Here is a 12,135-nt window from a genome sequence, read left to right as displayed (position 1 = left end):
CAAGTTATCACACTAAATCGAAACTTAAAAGCTAATGGGGACAAATAAGCTACACTATACTGTACCAAAAAAGTTGATCATTATTCAAATGCCAATGCATTGTTTGTTAAATTCATGTAATTAAATATTTACATGGCTGGTATGTATGTATGTATGAATGATATGCAGTCTGTTTTTACAATATTCCTAACATTATGTCACACATACATGCATACATAAATAACAAATACAGGAATAATTATGAATATCAACGTAATATGTGTTCTAGTTTTCTCGGATCCATAAATATGGATCTGATGTATGGATTGCCCATATATGTATGCATTTGGCCCCCACGAGATCGTGGGGACAAATGCATTGACTGTCCCCACGGCAAAATGTCTGTGGGGACATTGTCCCCACGTTTCCGCGGCCACTGCTTGCATAAGACATAAATTCTTACATATTTCATAATTTTATACCTCTATGTATGTATGTACATATTTTTTTTAAATTTGGGTCAGAATTATTGAATATTTTGTTATATCCTGTGAATGTATGTATAGCTCATATGAAATAGAGTTCCAAGTTCTCAATATTGCGTAGATAAATTTCTGTCTCGACTTCTGGCGGCTGTGGGGGAGGCATTTTTGAAAGTAGAGAGTTGAATTTTTGTACACAACTATCTGAGGATAACATGCTCCTCTGTTCTCAATTTTGACCCGCTACGACAAACCGTTCCGGGGTTATTCAAGGTCAAATACGTTTTCAGCAACGTGCTGGACTCTCTGTATTTATGGAATTATGCGATTGTAGGTTTTAGATACTATATTACATATGTACATATGTATGCATGTACGCTGCATTTATTCTTTACTGCATGTTATATAATTTGAATATCTAAGTTACGTTTAAATTTAAGGAGAAATCCGAATTATCGAAGAGCTGATAATTACCGGGCAAATATTTGTCATCTGCCGAAATGTAATGTACTTATTACGTATTTTGTTTGAGTACCGGTTATGGATCCGGATCTTGACGTTGACAATTGCATTGACTGGAACTCGAATTCAGGTTTAATTATATATCTGGGAGTGGAGTTTATTCGCAGTTTTAATTAGTACCGCAAAGAAATTTTATGTTTAGAATGAATAGTAATGATGAAGTTATAATAATGATGCAATTTTTTCGCGATGAATATTCCACGAAAATTGTACATATTCAAGAATGCAAATAGCTTAAATGCGTATTCTTCGTAAATTTTTATGAGAGCTCATGAACACCCTCGTTTATTTGGAGAAATGAACTCATCCATTTACATACCCGGTTCGTCAATTGTGTCTTGCTGCATATGTATGTATGTATGTACGTCATATTTACATAACAAATATTGCATGATTTCTGCATATGTAAATCTTGATTCATGAGAAGGAAAGAACAATTAAGAGACTGACATGCAAAAAATTTGAATATTTATACCTACCATTATTTGTTTCGATTGATTAAGGGAAATCTGATTATTGCACGGTATTTTCAAAGCCTTACATAAGTATCGATTACTTGGAGAGCTCACAAAGGCAATGCAATTAGCCGGATTTTGTTAGTTTAGCAAATGAGGAGTTAGTCTTGAGTATTACGAACAAGTAGAAAATTTGCAGTTTATTTACACATATTTTACATAATTTATGTAGACATATGTACAACATCTTATCGGATCAAAATTTCTGTTGAAAGTTGGTATCGATTTTGTACTCTTTGCAGCACTTTTCCCAAAAATTTTGATCCAACAGTAGCTCCAATCGCAGGGATATTATTCCGTAGTTACCTATACATATTTAATTATACGAAAAGTGGAATATACTTATACAGAGGGTTAGAAAAAGTACAAATTTAGAGCTAATCTCCCATCTGACACCCGCCCCCGTTCCCTGGGTGGAAGTACTCGGTGTAAAAGTGGTCGTATCCTGCATCGTGGAAGAATATGTGACACTTGTCGTTGTTGGGTCATCAGTGGTCGAGATGGGCGCCAGTGATGAAGTAATTGTCGCCGGCGTAGTTGGAATGGTCGTTGACATCGTAGTGGTTGAAGTTGGAGGAATTGTGGGATTGGCAATGTCGTCGAATGGGGTTTCCTATAATATTCAGGAAGATTAGCACATTTTATGTATTCGAGTTGCTGCAAATTATTAGATTGCATGATTATAATAAAGTGGGACTAAAAAATTGCATACCGCCAATTTTTCGCAAAAGAATTGCTTCGTCGCCACTAATCCCGGCATTCTTGGTATATCTTGGGAGTATTTGGTGACCCAAATCTGGTCACCATAGGCATCCATTATGTCACGATAGAAGAGGTGATCGGAGGGAACCAGATTTTCTATTCTGGTCATTCGGGTGGCCCCCGTGGAGTAGGATGGGTTAGGAGTTGGGTCGCAAATCATGTACCCATCGACTAATTGGTAGTTGATATTGAGACGGGCTGTGAAACCAAGGTAGGTATGGTTGAAGGGTCCCACGGTGGTTAAGGGGTTGCCCATATCGGTCCCAGAAGTAGAGTGGGTTCCTGTGTAAATACATGTACATATGTACAGTAGAATTAGTATTAAGGGTCACCTCATTTGCATAAATCTCCAATTTCATCGATACGGATTTTTCACGTCGAATAAACCATGCCTGACGCTTGTAGATACGTCAAAATATGCAAAGGAGGTGAACCGCAACAATAATTCTACGTAAATACTACATACATATGCAAAATTTGTACAAAAAAAAGGTTTTTGTAAGCATTTTCAACTGTAAAATTATTGAATTCTTTACACAAATAGTTATTCCGTGATTTCTTACCAACTATACTCGGGTTACTTGCAGGAAGCATTTCCAGCCTGAGACTGCCCTCGTTAGAAATTGACCAAATTGACGTTGTCCTTAAATCGGGCCAATAAATGTGAAACTTGGCGTCGCTAAATTCGCAAGTTTTTTATTATTATTTTAATACTTGTTAACATTTCAAAATGAAAATCAATTTAAATACATACTTACCTGAGATTACTGTTAAAATCGTAAAATGTGGCGGACACATTTACCACGCGTAGCCCTGAGAAGTCATGTTCGCTTCCGGTGTGACCATGATTGACAAACCAGTCCCTGAATTGGACAAATTTCTCTCGAATGTAACCCTCAATTCTGACATCGGCTAGAAAAATATATGAGCAAAACTTCTGAATATTTGGCGAATTTTCACTTTGCTTTAGTAAGTTCGAATTTGAGGCAATTATCAAATGCTCAGAGCAAAATGTGTTCATACAAAACTTCAAAAATACACACTTTCCTTATATTCTTACCTGGGTTGGTTTGAGCTAATCCGGTGTCACAAAGGAGCAATAAGTTAACAATTATTATGAACTTCATGATTGAATATGTTTGCCAAAATGTGTTCGAACGTTTCATACAATGCGAAAAATTAAGGTTAAGCAGCGTAAGTTTTGCAGAAGGGTATTTATTTGACATGTGTCGGATAACGTTACTGAATTGTGTGTAACTCCAATGTATATATTCAAGGCAGGTGAGGTGAGGTTTTACCTGCTTATCAGGAATCTGATGACGTACGGATAGCAATAACCAATTAAGCGTGGTGACTCAAGGTAACGAAAACGTCACATATGTATAAACGCAATGTTGTCCTGCAAGATGAGAATGAATTGAACAAGAGGCTCTGCATTATGGATTTTTGCGAATTATAAAATACACACATGTTTATGTATGTACATATGTATGTATGTAGACTCAAGAAATGGCCATTTACGATTAGTGCAATTTCCAGTCGTATTAGTAGAAATAAAAACAAGAATGAATCGTCCCCGTCTCTCAGGTATACCACACCCACCAGCCTAATTGTACTTGTACGTACATATATGCATTAAATTCGAGATGATAAGTATGAAACATCTGTGACGTAGCTGAGGTATAAATATATAACTTCTTTAACATGTTTACCACATTCGGTATAAATTAAACAGTTCTGCATATAAGTAAAAAGCAATTCACACGGATTTCTGTAAGGCAGTAAATTTGATCATATTATTATGCAGGCTTATAAAGAAATGAAGAGAAATTTGCTTTTAGAAACTGACGGGCAAGTCTTTAGTGTAGCTTTCAAGTGCCAAATTGCAGTTTATTAATTTGTCACTATCAGTTTAAGACACAAATATTTTACCTATTTTATACAAAGGAACATGCAATACACATATCTGTACTAAGCTATTTCTTTATTATACTAATTTATTTATATGAAAAGTGGAATATGCTTATACAGAGGGTTAGAGAAAGTAAAAATTTAGAACTGAACTCCCATCTGACACCCGCCCCCGTCCCCTGGGTGGAAGTTCTCAGCGTAAAAGTGGTCGTCTCCTGCGTCGTGGAAGAGTGCGTCCCATTTGTCGTTGTTGGTTCTTCAGTCGTCGAGATTGTAGGTGCCGGTGACGACGTAGTTGGCGCCGGCGTGGTTGGAGTGGTCGTCGTCAATGTTGTCGAGGCTGTGGACATCGTGGTCGTTGAGGTGGAAGGAGTCGGAGGATTGACAATGTCGGCAAATGTTGTTTCCTACATATTCGTAGAAACATACGTATCAGTAAATTTTCAACAAATGAAACATTGGTCACAAATTGCATATTAGTAATTAAAACAGAAATTTGCATACCGCCAACTTTTCGCAAAGAAATTCTTTCGTCGCCAATAATCCCGGCACTCATAACATATCTTGCGAATACGAGCCCCACATCTGGTCACCATACCTGTCCATAACTTCCCCATAGAAGGGGTGGTTGTTTGGGAGGAGATTTTCTAGCCTGGTCAGACGGGCGGTAGACGTGGAATATGTGGGACCCGGTGTTGGATTGCAAATGAGGTAGCCATCGATAAGTTGGTATTCGACGTTCAAGTGGACGGAGAAGGATACGTAAGTGTGGTTAAAAGATCCCGTGGCGTCTAAGGGGTTACCCATTTCGGACCCAGTAGTGGAGTGGGTTCCTATATATAATATCGATGTGTATTACACTTGTATGCACATACATACATACATGCGTTACATATAAATATGTACATGGATGCAAATTACAGTACAATCTTAAAAACCCAGTTTTAAGATGATACCAAACGGTACTCACTACTCATACATATGCACATGCAAATTATGTAAATATGTATAACTACAAAAATTTTAGTGCTATATACCGTGTAGAAATATGTAGTTCAGTATTAAAGTTTTCCCTCATCGGTATCAATTTTTGACGAACAGGGATAATTTGAATACCAGGCGGTAGCGACTTTAATTGAGAAATTTGTAACTATACGTTACTATAGGAAATTTTAAACAGTGTATAATTATTTATGGGTGTCCCCTCATTTGTATAAATCTCACTATGTCCGTCTTAGGCGATACATGCTTTCCAAGTTAAATAAATAAACTCGCTAATAATGCGTCAAAATATATTTTGACACATTCCATATATGGAAATGGTGCGACACATCGGAATACCTCCTTAATTCTTTGATGGATTTGTGTTTCCGCAAGATAAGCCCTTAGTACAGAGGCATAAGATCTCTTACCAATTATGTTTGGGTCACTGGATGGGTCCATTTCTACCATGATGCTACCCCGACTAGAAAATGACGTGATTGACTTTGTCCGCAAGTCAGGCCAATAAATGTGTAACTTGGCTTCACTGAAATAAATTTAGTTTTTGAACTATTAATCGTAAAAATCAAAATATGATAGTAAAAAACGGTATTAATGAACTTTCAATATCTCCTCAAGACTTCGCTTATTGACATGACAACTCAATTGCCTAACAAGGGTAGTTTACGAAACAGTGCCAAAACATGCCAATTTTCTTGGCAACCAAGAATTGTGTAAATATGTCTGTAAGTTTCCAGCAAAAATTGCAAACTATACATGCGTATACTTTTGAGCAGATTTCCGACCTGTCCAAAATTTAACGGTAGTCCGCCTACTATGTAAGTTCGCTTACCTGAGGAGACTGCTCAATTGGTAAAATGTTGAAGAAACGTTTATCACGCGTGACCCGGGGAAGTCGTGTTCCCTTTCGGTGTGACCGTGGTCAACAAACCAGGCTCGGAATCCGTCGAATTTAATCCGGACGTAATTTTGAATTCTGATATCGACTAAAAAAAGTGGACATAATTTTGAATTTTTTGCTTACAAATTGGGATTAGAATTTTGGAAATATGTTAATGACTCATTGATCATACGGTTTTCATGAATTAATGCAACTACGCGTAAAAATAATTGGAGATCTTCATTAAAGGGCAAAACAACCTAATTTTAAAACAAATGCGAACTATCTAAATACTAGCGTTGCTCATGGGCAAGTTCGAAAATGAATTTGCAAGCCAAACTTTTCTGCGAACTGTTTTTTTTGTGAACTGTTTTTTTTTGCTAACGTTGTTAACGATATCTACGAACCCGTTATGAATACCCGCATTGTCACGAAGACCAAAAACCATAATTTTTTCTTACCTTGGTTGGGTTGCAAGGAACCTTTTCCAAACAGTAGAAACAAAGTTACAATTACCGTAAAGAATTTCATAATTAAAACTACTAAAAAATTCCGTTTCTATTTTTAAGCAGTGAAAAAAGGTATGTATAATACTCAGAATCAGCAAAATAATCTTTTTCGAGAAGTTTGCTCGCCGTTAAACGTTACTTTGTATGAACTCCAATGTCACGCGAGGTTTTGCTTATATGTAAGTTCTGTACATGCTTATCAAGAATCTGATAAAAGATGGAACCATACAAAATCAATTAAACGCAGTGAGTCAGGGTTACGATAACGTTACCGACTACGTAAACGTTATCCACGTGTCTTGGTAAATCCTGGATGACTGTTACGAGGGTCTGTGCATTATGGATCGTGGCGAATTCTGACGAGGGTACATATGTACACTGTAAAGCATCCGATAGAGTCACATATGTATCCCGTACTGGTATTGACTTGGTAATAATTCCCTACCGGAATAGTAATATGTAATTTGATTCGGAGTGGTAACGATTTCATTACCACCATATTACTACGCGATAACCATCGATATTACCGATGCCGGTAGAGTCACATATATATGTACTCCGTCCGGTAATAATATGGAATGATTCAATACCAATTGCCTAAGAGTGTACGTACATTGTACACTGTTAAAAATCTGAAAGAGTCGCATGTTTACATGAATACTCCGTACTGGTAATGATCTGGTAGTAACTTTCTGCCAGATTGGTAGTAATTTTTTCTGAGGAGCAAATTTTGCATTAACGCAACATTACATACTTCATGGTAATGTTCGTTATTACCATGCCAGTAGAGTCATACATACATATCTATGTACATATTCCGGTCAGTAATAATGCAAAGTTCCTAAGTGTGTATATGCACATATGTACAAAGTAATGTCAGGCGAGGTCTTACATGCTTTTATCATCAAATTGATGACGCCAAACTGATAAGTACTGGAGTAATAAACAATTAAACGTGGTGAGTCAAGGTAATGAAAACGTCGCAGACTACATACGTAAAAGTTATCCTGGAGGATAAGAATGAATTGTACGAGAGTCTCCGGACTATAGATTTTTGAGAATCATAATGTATGTATGTATGACATATGTATGCCCAAAGACTCAAGTACATATGTATGTATGTAATTGACATTTAGTACAATTTGTAGACGGTCTTCTAATGGTTACATACATATGTACATACAAGCAAAATTTATATATATGTATGCATTAAGTTTAGGCTAAGCAAAACTTAGGATTAATCATTCCCATCCGTCATATACCGTACTCATCGGCCTAGAATATGTGCACCTACATATGTACATATATGTACATATATGTACGTATGTAAATAGGTAGGATAGAACTTCGTCACATTGTGTATAAATTAAAAGTTACCGAGGTATAAAAATCACTGCACTCTGATTTTTGTACAAAATCCTGCAAGTTTTTTTTCAAATCAAACTTTAAGAAGTCTCTACATATATGTGTTCACGTAGCAATTGAGGAGCTAGTCTTAAATTCATACAAACATATTTGGCCCAAGTGGTACATAAATTTGTGATTTATTCATTTGTCTCCTATGTAAATACACCCCCATATTTTCCGAAGTTTGTACAACATGAGATATTAATAGGATCAAAATTCTGTTGAAAGTTGGTTTCGTTTTTGGAACTTTTGTTCATGCAATTTCTCCAAAATTTTGATCCGACAACAGTTCTAAAGACAGCGATGTTACTACGCAAATTTATTTATACAAGTCGAATATATTATACAGAGGGTGAGAGAAAGTAAAAATGTAGAAATGCCCTCCCATCTTACACCCGCCCCCGTCCCCTGGATGGAGGTGCTCGCTGTGAAAGTGGTCGTCTCCTGCGTCGTGGAAGAGTGCGTCACATTTGTCGTTGTTGGGCCATCCGTGGTCGAGATGGGTGCCAGTGATGACGTACTTGTTGCCGTTGGAATGGTCGTAGTTGTCGACCCCGTTGACATCGTAGTTGTTAAGGGAGGAGGAGTTAGAGGACTGATAATGTCGACAAATGTTGTTTCCTACATATTTATTTATTAATAAAAACGAGTAATTTTATTGCTTATCAACAGAGTTTCGGGTTAAAATAAGCACTGCAATAAACAATAGCAAAAAAGTGGTTTCTTGCAGCTGCTTATTTCGACCTGCAAGAAATGCAAGCCACAAGAAACTATAAATAGTTCTTAGGGCGCTTCGCTAAATCACGCATATTTATATTGCGAATTTTCTTAGTTTCTTGTATTTGCATTGCAGTGGAGGAAGTGTAGCAGACCCGCAAGAAATCGGACATATGTAAATATATAAATTACATATATACATTTGTATTAATATCAGAACAATCCTCAAAAATTTGCATACCGCCAACTTTTCACAAAGAAACTGTTGCGTCGCCAACATTCCCGGGAGTTGTACGATATCTAGGGCATATGAGATCCATATCTGCGTGCCATAGTTCGCCATGATCTCGACATACCGTGGGTGGTTGGTTGGGAGGAGATTTTCTAACGTGGTGAGACTCCTGACAGCTGAGGAGTACCCCGGATTCGGTGTTGAATTACAGCGGAGATACCCATCGATAAGTTGATATTCGACATCCAAGTGGACGTTAAAATCCGCGTAGGTGTGGGCAAAAAGTCCCGTGCCGTTTAAAGGGTTGCCCATTTCGGACCCAGTGGTGGAGTGGGTTCCTACATAAATTATTTTTGTGGGTCACCTCATTTGCATAAATCTCACTGGGCGTACTCACGACAACGTCTTATTTCGCATCGCAACTCATTTAATAAACTTGCGACGATCAAAGTATTTGTGTTGTGAGGGGACTCGCAAAATCTGACTTCACAAATTTCGCAAATCTACCAAATATACCGACTTTGAGATTGTTTGAATGGATTTCTGTAATTTATCTTGATGGTGAGGACGAATTTGCGAAATAATTTTGCGAAACTTGCCCAATTGCTGGGTAAATTTGCGAAAAAAATCCCATGGTTTTCTAGGGAAAATTTTGAGAAATCTCGCAAGTTTCGCAAAACTTCGCAAGTTATGTTGCTATGCGTCAAAATATGTAAATGAAGTGACTCGCACAAATAATTCCACTATACATACATATCTATATGCGCTTGCTCAATATGATTCAGATCGCATAATATCTCTTACCAATTAAGCTTGGGTCACTGGGCGGATCCAATTTGATCATGATGCCACCCCCGCTAAAGTTTGAGGTGATTGACAGTGTCGATAAGTCAGGAAAATAAATGTAAAACTTCGCGTCACTGAAATAAATTATGTTTAAGTTATCTTTTTGTATTTAGTATTACATAATTATGAAAATTAATAAGCGATATGTCATCGTTTTATGAGCATGTATACAAATATTAAAATAAATCCATTTGGTATATATGACTCCACCGAAGTGGTATTAATAAGCAACACCATGGAGTCATAGCTCAATATTAAATGTTACCATGTCGGTAACAAATTTGTATAGATCTGTTTAATTTTGATCCCAGAGAACATCAAATTTATGCAAAGTTTAGCGTGCAGCGTGAGTCCGCCTAATGCATAAGTTGACTTACCTAAGAAGACTGGTCAAATGGTATATTTCTGCGAATTCTGCAGAAACGTTGACCACACGTGGCTCAGGGAGGTCGTGCTCTCTTGCGGTGTGACCTAGGTCAAGAAACCAGGCTCGAAAACCGTCAAATTTATCCCGAACGTAAGCTTCAATTGCGACATCGACTAGAAAAATGTTTTTTTACAAATAGGAATTTTCACCTTTGACTTCGTGACCCTCATCATTATTTAACATCATATTATTCTATATATATTCGAATTTATGAAACCTCACTTCGGTTAAGTTTAAGTAATCATTAACAAAGATACGATTTTAGTTAACATAACATAACGAACCAAGAAAACACTTTCGCACGTTAAACAAAGCCATGAAAAAAACGTGATCTATTTCTGAGAAACTTTAATCAGTAGGCGAGAAGAATATGTGCATTTCACGGTACAAATAATTAAAACAATTGGTAACAATTAACTGAGTAAAATGGTTTTCCCCAAGACTGAAAACCATTATTTTTTTCTCACTTGGGTCCGTTTGCGAGGATCCTTTTCCAAAAAGTAGCAGCAGCAGAGAAACAATTGCTAAGAAAAATTTCATGATTCGAAAATACTTAAAAAATACGCTTCTAATTTTAACCAGTGGAAAAAGCTATGCATAATTCAGTCAGCTGAAGTTCGGTTCCGTTACTGAGTTTCAATACAAATGTCACGGGAGGTTTTGCATGCTTATCATCAATCTGATAAGAATTGGCACAATAACGAGTTAAATGCTGGGAGTCAGGGTCACGACAATGTTACATGTCATGCATTCTAAACGTGTCGTTGTATGTAAATCCTGAATGAATTTTGCGAGGGTCGTGCATTATGGATTTTTGCGAATCCATACATATGCTTTGTAGTCACCAACATACATATGTACATACATACATTTACTTACCTGAATTGATAACCCTTTGCAGAGTGGTTAGCTTACATACGCAAAAAAAATTAATTTCATTATTAGCAAAGAATTACTAAACGGTTCTGTCCGTTATTACCGTGCCGGTAAAGTCATATCGCCCAGTGAAGATTTAATACCAGTTTCGCCTAATCCTAAGAGTGATATATTTACATACATACATATGTAATGTCATAAATGATAAATTCCTAACTTTTTCAAGCTAATTTTACTTTAATCCGAGTTTAACACAGCTAAGTAAAAACAGGGTCCAAATAAATTACGTCCATTCTACATAATAATTCTGTAATGTGACATTTCAGTAACAATTATGGGATGAGTTAATTTCGACGAACATTTCCAATCTTATGTGTGTATTTAATAATAATCAAATATTTTTGCATCTTCTGGGCGGAGTATTGGATTTTTTATTTTTAAATTTATATCTTCCAATGAAACCCTGTCATCTTCATCAGGCAAAAATACAAAGATTTTGGAATTTTTAATTAATTTTATCTTTCAGTGAAAGATAAACTCAATTAGTTAGTTGCACACCCAAAGTTCCCAAAATTGAGTTTTGGCTTGGTCACACCCCCAAAGTTCAAATTCTTGTCACACTCGGAAGCGTTGCATAAATAAAATGAATTAAAACTGCCAGATTCAATTTTCGGTATCGAAATATCGATATTTCGGTATTTGAATACCGAATACCGAAATACCGAAACCGATATCGAGATTACATGCCCTATCTTTCACCATTGTATTTATTAAGTAAATAATTATCACCGGATGCAACTTTTGTCTCTGTGTTTTTAATCTTAAAAGCTTGTATACACGTTGATCGCGTAAACATTTTTGCTTATCTTATCTTATCACACATCCTGCCCCTCTTTGAGTGGCAAAACTTCAACTAAATATGTATGCAAAATTTAAATCGTGCACATTTACATAATCTAATCACGTCATAAAACAGGGGAAATACCTTGTCGGCTTTTACAGAGTGATGACTGATTAATGCAAAAGTATTTTGAGATATATATTGAGCACGTCAAACATTTGGACTGT

The 12,135-nt window shown here is 36.5% G+C and overlaps 3 protein-coding genes across 4 annotated transcripts; all 3 read right to left on the bottom strand.

Annotated features, from left to right (window-relative positions):
* Positions 1-1,612: 1,612 nt before the first annotated feature.
* Positions 1,613-3,495, bottom strand: LOC110857166. Its single transcript, XM_035857702.1, has 5 exons — positions 3,321-3,495; positions 3,019-3,172; positions 2,824-2,939; positions 2,211-2,542; positions 1,613-2,111 (listed from the first exon to the last, which is right to left on the bottom strand). Exons 1-5 carry the CDS (start codon positions 3,484-3,486, stop codon positions 1,815-1,817), a joined length of 1,065 nt encoding a protein of 354 aa, XP_035713595.1. The 5' UTR covers positions 3,487-3,495; the 3' UTR covers positions 1,613-1,814.
* Positions 3,496-4,151: 656 nt separating this feature from the next.
* LOC110857360 lies at positions 4,152-6,709 on the bottom strand. Of its 2 annotated transcripts, XM_022105961.2 has the most exons (5): positions 6,515-6,709; positions 6,006-6,159; positions 5,584-5,699; positions 4,676-5,004; positions 4,152-4,578 (listed from the first exon to the last, which is right to left on the bottom strand). In XM_022105961.2, the coding sequence occupies exons 1-4, from the start codon at positions 6,582-6,584 to the stop codon at positions 4,724-4,726; spliced, it is 621 nt and encodes a 206-aa protein (XP_021961653.1). In that variant the 5' UTR covers positions 6,585-6,709; the 3' UTR covers positions 4,152-4,578; positions 4,676-4,723. The 2 variants fall into 2 exon arrangements, with proteins under 2 accessions (XP_021961653.1, XP_035713569.1); XM_035857676.1 differs by lacking the exon at positions 4,676-5,004.
* Positions 6,710-8,271: 1,562 nt separating this feature from the next.
* On the bottom strand, positions 8,272-11,041 carry LOC110857165. The gene is made up of 5 exons (XM_022105770.2): positions 10,659-11,041; positions 10,142-10,304; positions 9,723-9,838; positions 8,928-9,256; positions 8,272-8,590 (listed from the first exon to the last, which is right to left on the bottom strand). The coding sequence occupies exons 1-5, from the start codon at positions 10,729-10,731 to the stop codon at positions 8,279-8,281; spliced, it is 993 nt and encodes a 330-aa protein (XP_021961462.1). The 5' UTR covers positions 10,732-11,041; the 3' UTR covers positions 8,272-8,278.
* Between the last annotated feature and the right edge of the window lie 1,094 nt (positions 11,042-12,135).

This window comes from Folsomia candida, unplaced genomic scaffold (assembly GCF_002217175.1).
Source record: "Folsomia candida strain VU population unplaced genomic scaffold, ASM221717v1 Fcan01_Sc018, whole genome shotgun sequence".
Classification (NCBI taxonomy): domain Eukaryota; kingdom Metazoa; phylum Arthropoda; class Collembola; order Entomobryomorpha; family Isotomidae; genus Folsomia; species Folsomia candida.
This window is presented reverse-complemented; position numbering and strand designations above follow the sequence as displayed.

Excerpts from the sequence above, each read along its gene's own strand:
- LOC110857166 (XM_035857702.1), bottom strand. The coding sequence starts at position 3,486 with ATGTCAAATAAATACCCTTCTGCAAAACTTACGCTGCTTAACCTTAAT. Across the intron at positions 3,173-3,320 it reads ATTAGCTCAAACCAACCCAG|CCGATGTCAGAATTGAGGGT; the intron begins GTAAGAATATAA and ends ATATTTTTCTAG. Across the intron at positions 2,112-2,210 it reads TCTTTTGCGAAAAATTGGCG|GAAACCCCATTCGACGACAT; the intron begins GTATGCAATTTT and ends TGAATATTATAG.
- LOC110857360 (XM_022105961.2), bottom strand. The coding sequence starts at position 6,584 with ATGAAATTCTTTACGGTAATTGTAACTTTGTTTCTACTGTTTGGAAAA. Across the intron at positions 5,700-6,005 it reads CAATTGAGCAGTCTCCTCAG|TGAAGCCAAGTTACACATTT; the intron begins GTAAGCGAACTT and ends AATTTATTTCAG. Across the intron at positions 5,005-5,583 it reads CAGTGACCCAAACATAATTG|GAACCCACTCCACTACTGGG; the intron begins GTAAGAGATCTT and ends TATTATATATAG.
- LOC110857165 (XM_022105770.2), bottom strand. The coding sequence starts at position 10,731 with ATGAAATTTTTCTTAGCAATTGTTTCTCTGCTGCTGCTACTTTTTGGA. Across the intron at positions 10,305-10,658 it reads ATCCTCGCAAACGGACCCAA|TCGATGTCGCAATTGAAGCT; the intron begins GTGAGAAAAAAA and ends ACATTTTTCTAG. Across the intron at positions 9,257-9,722 it reads CAGTGACCCAAGCTTAATTG|GAACCCACTCCACCACTGGG; the intron begins GTAAGAGATATT and ends TAATTTATGTAG.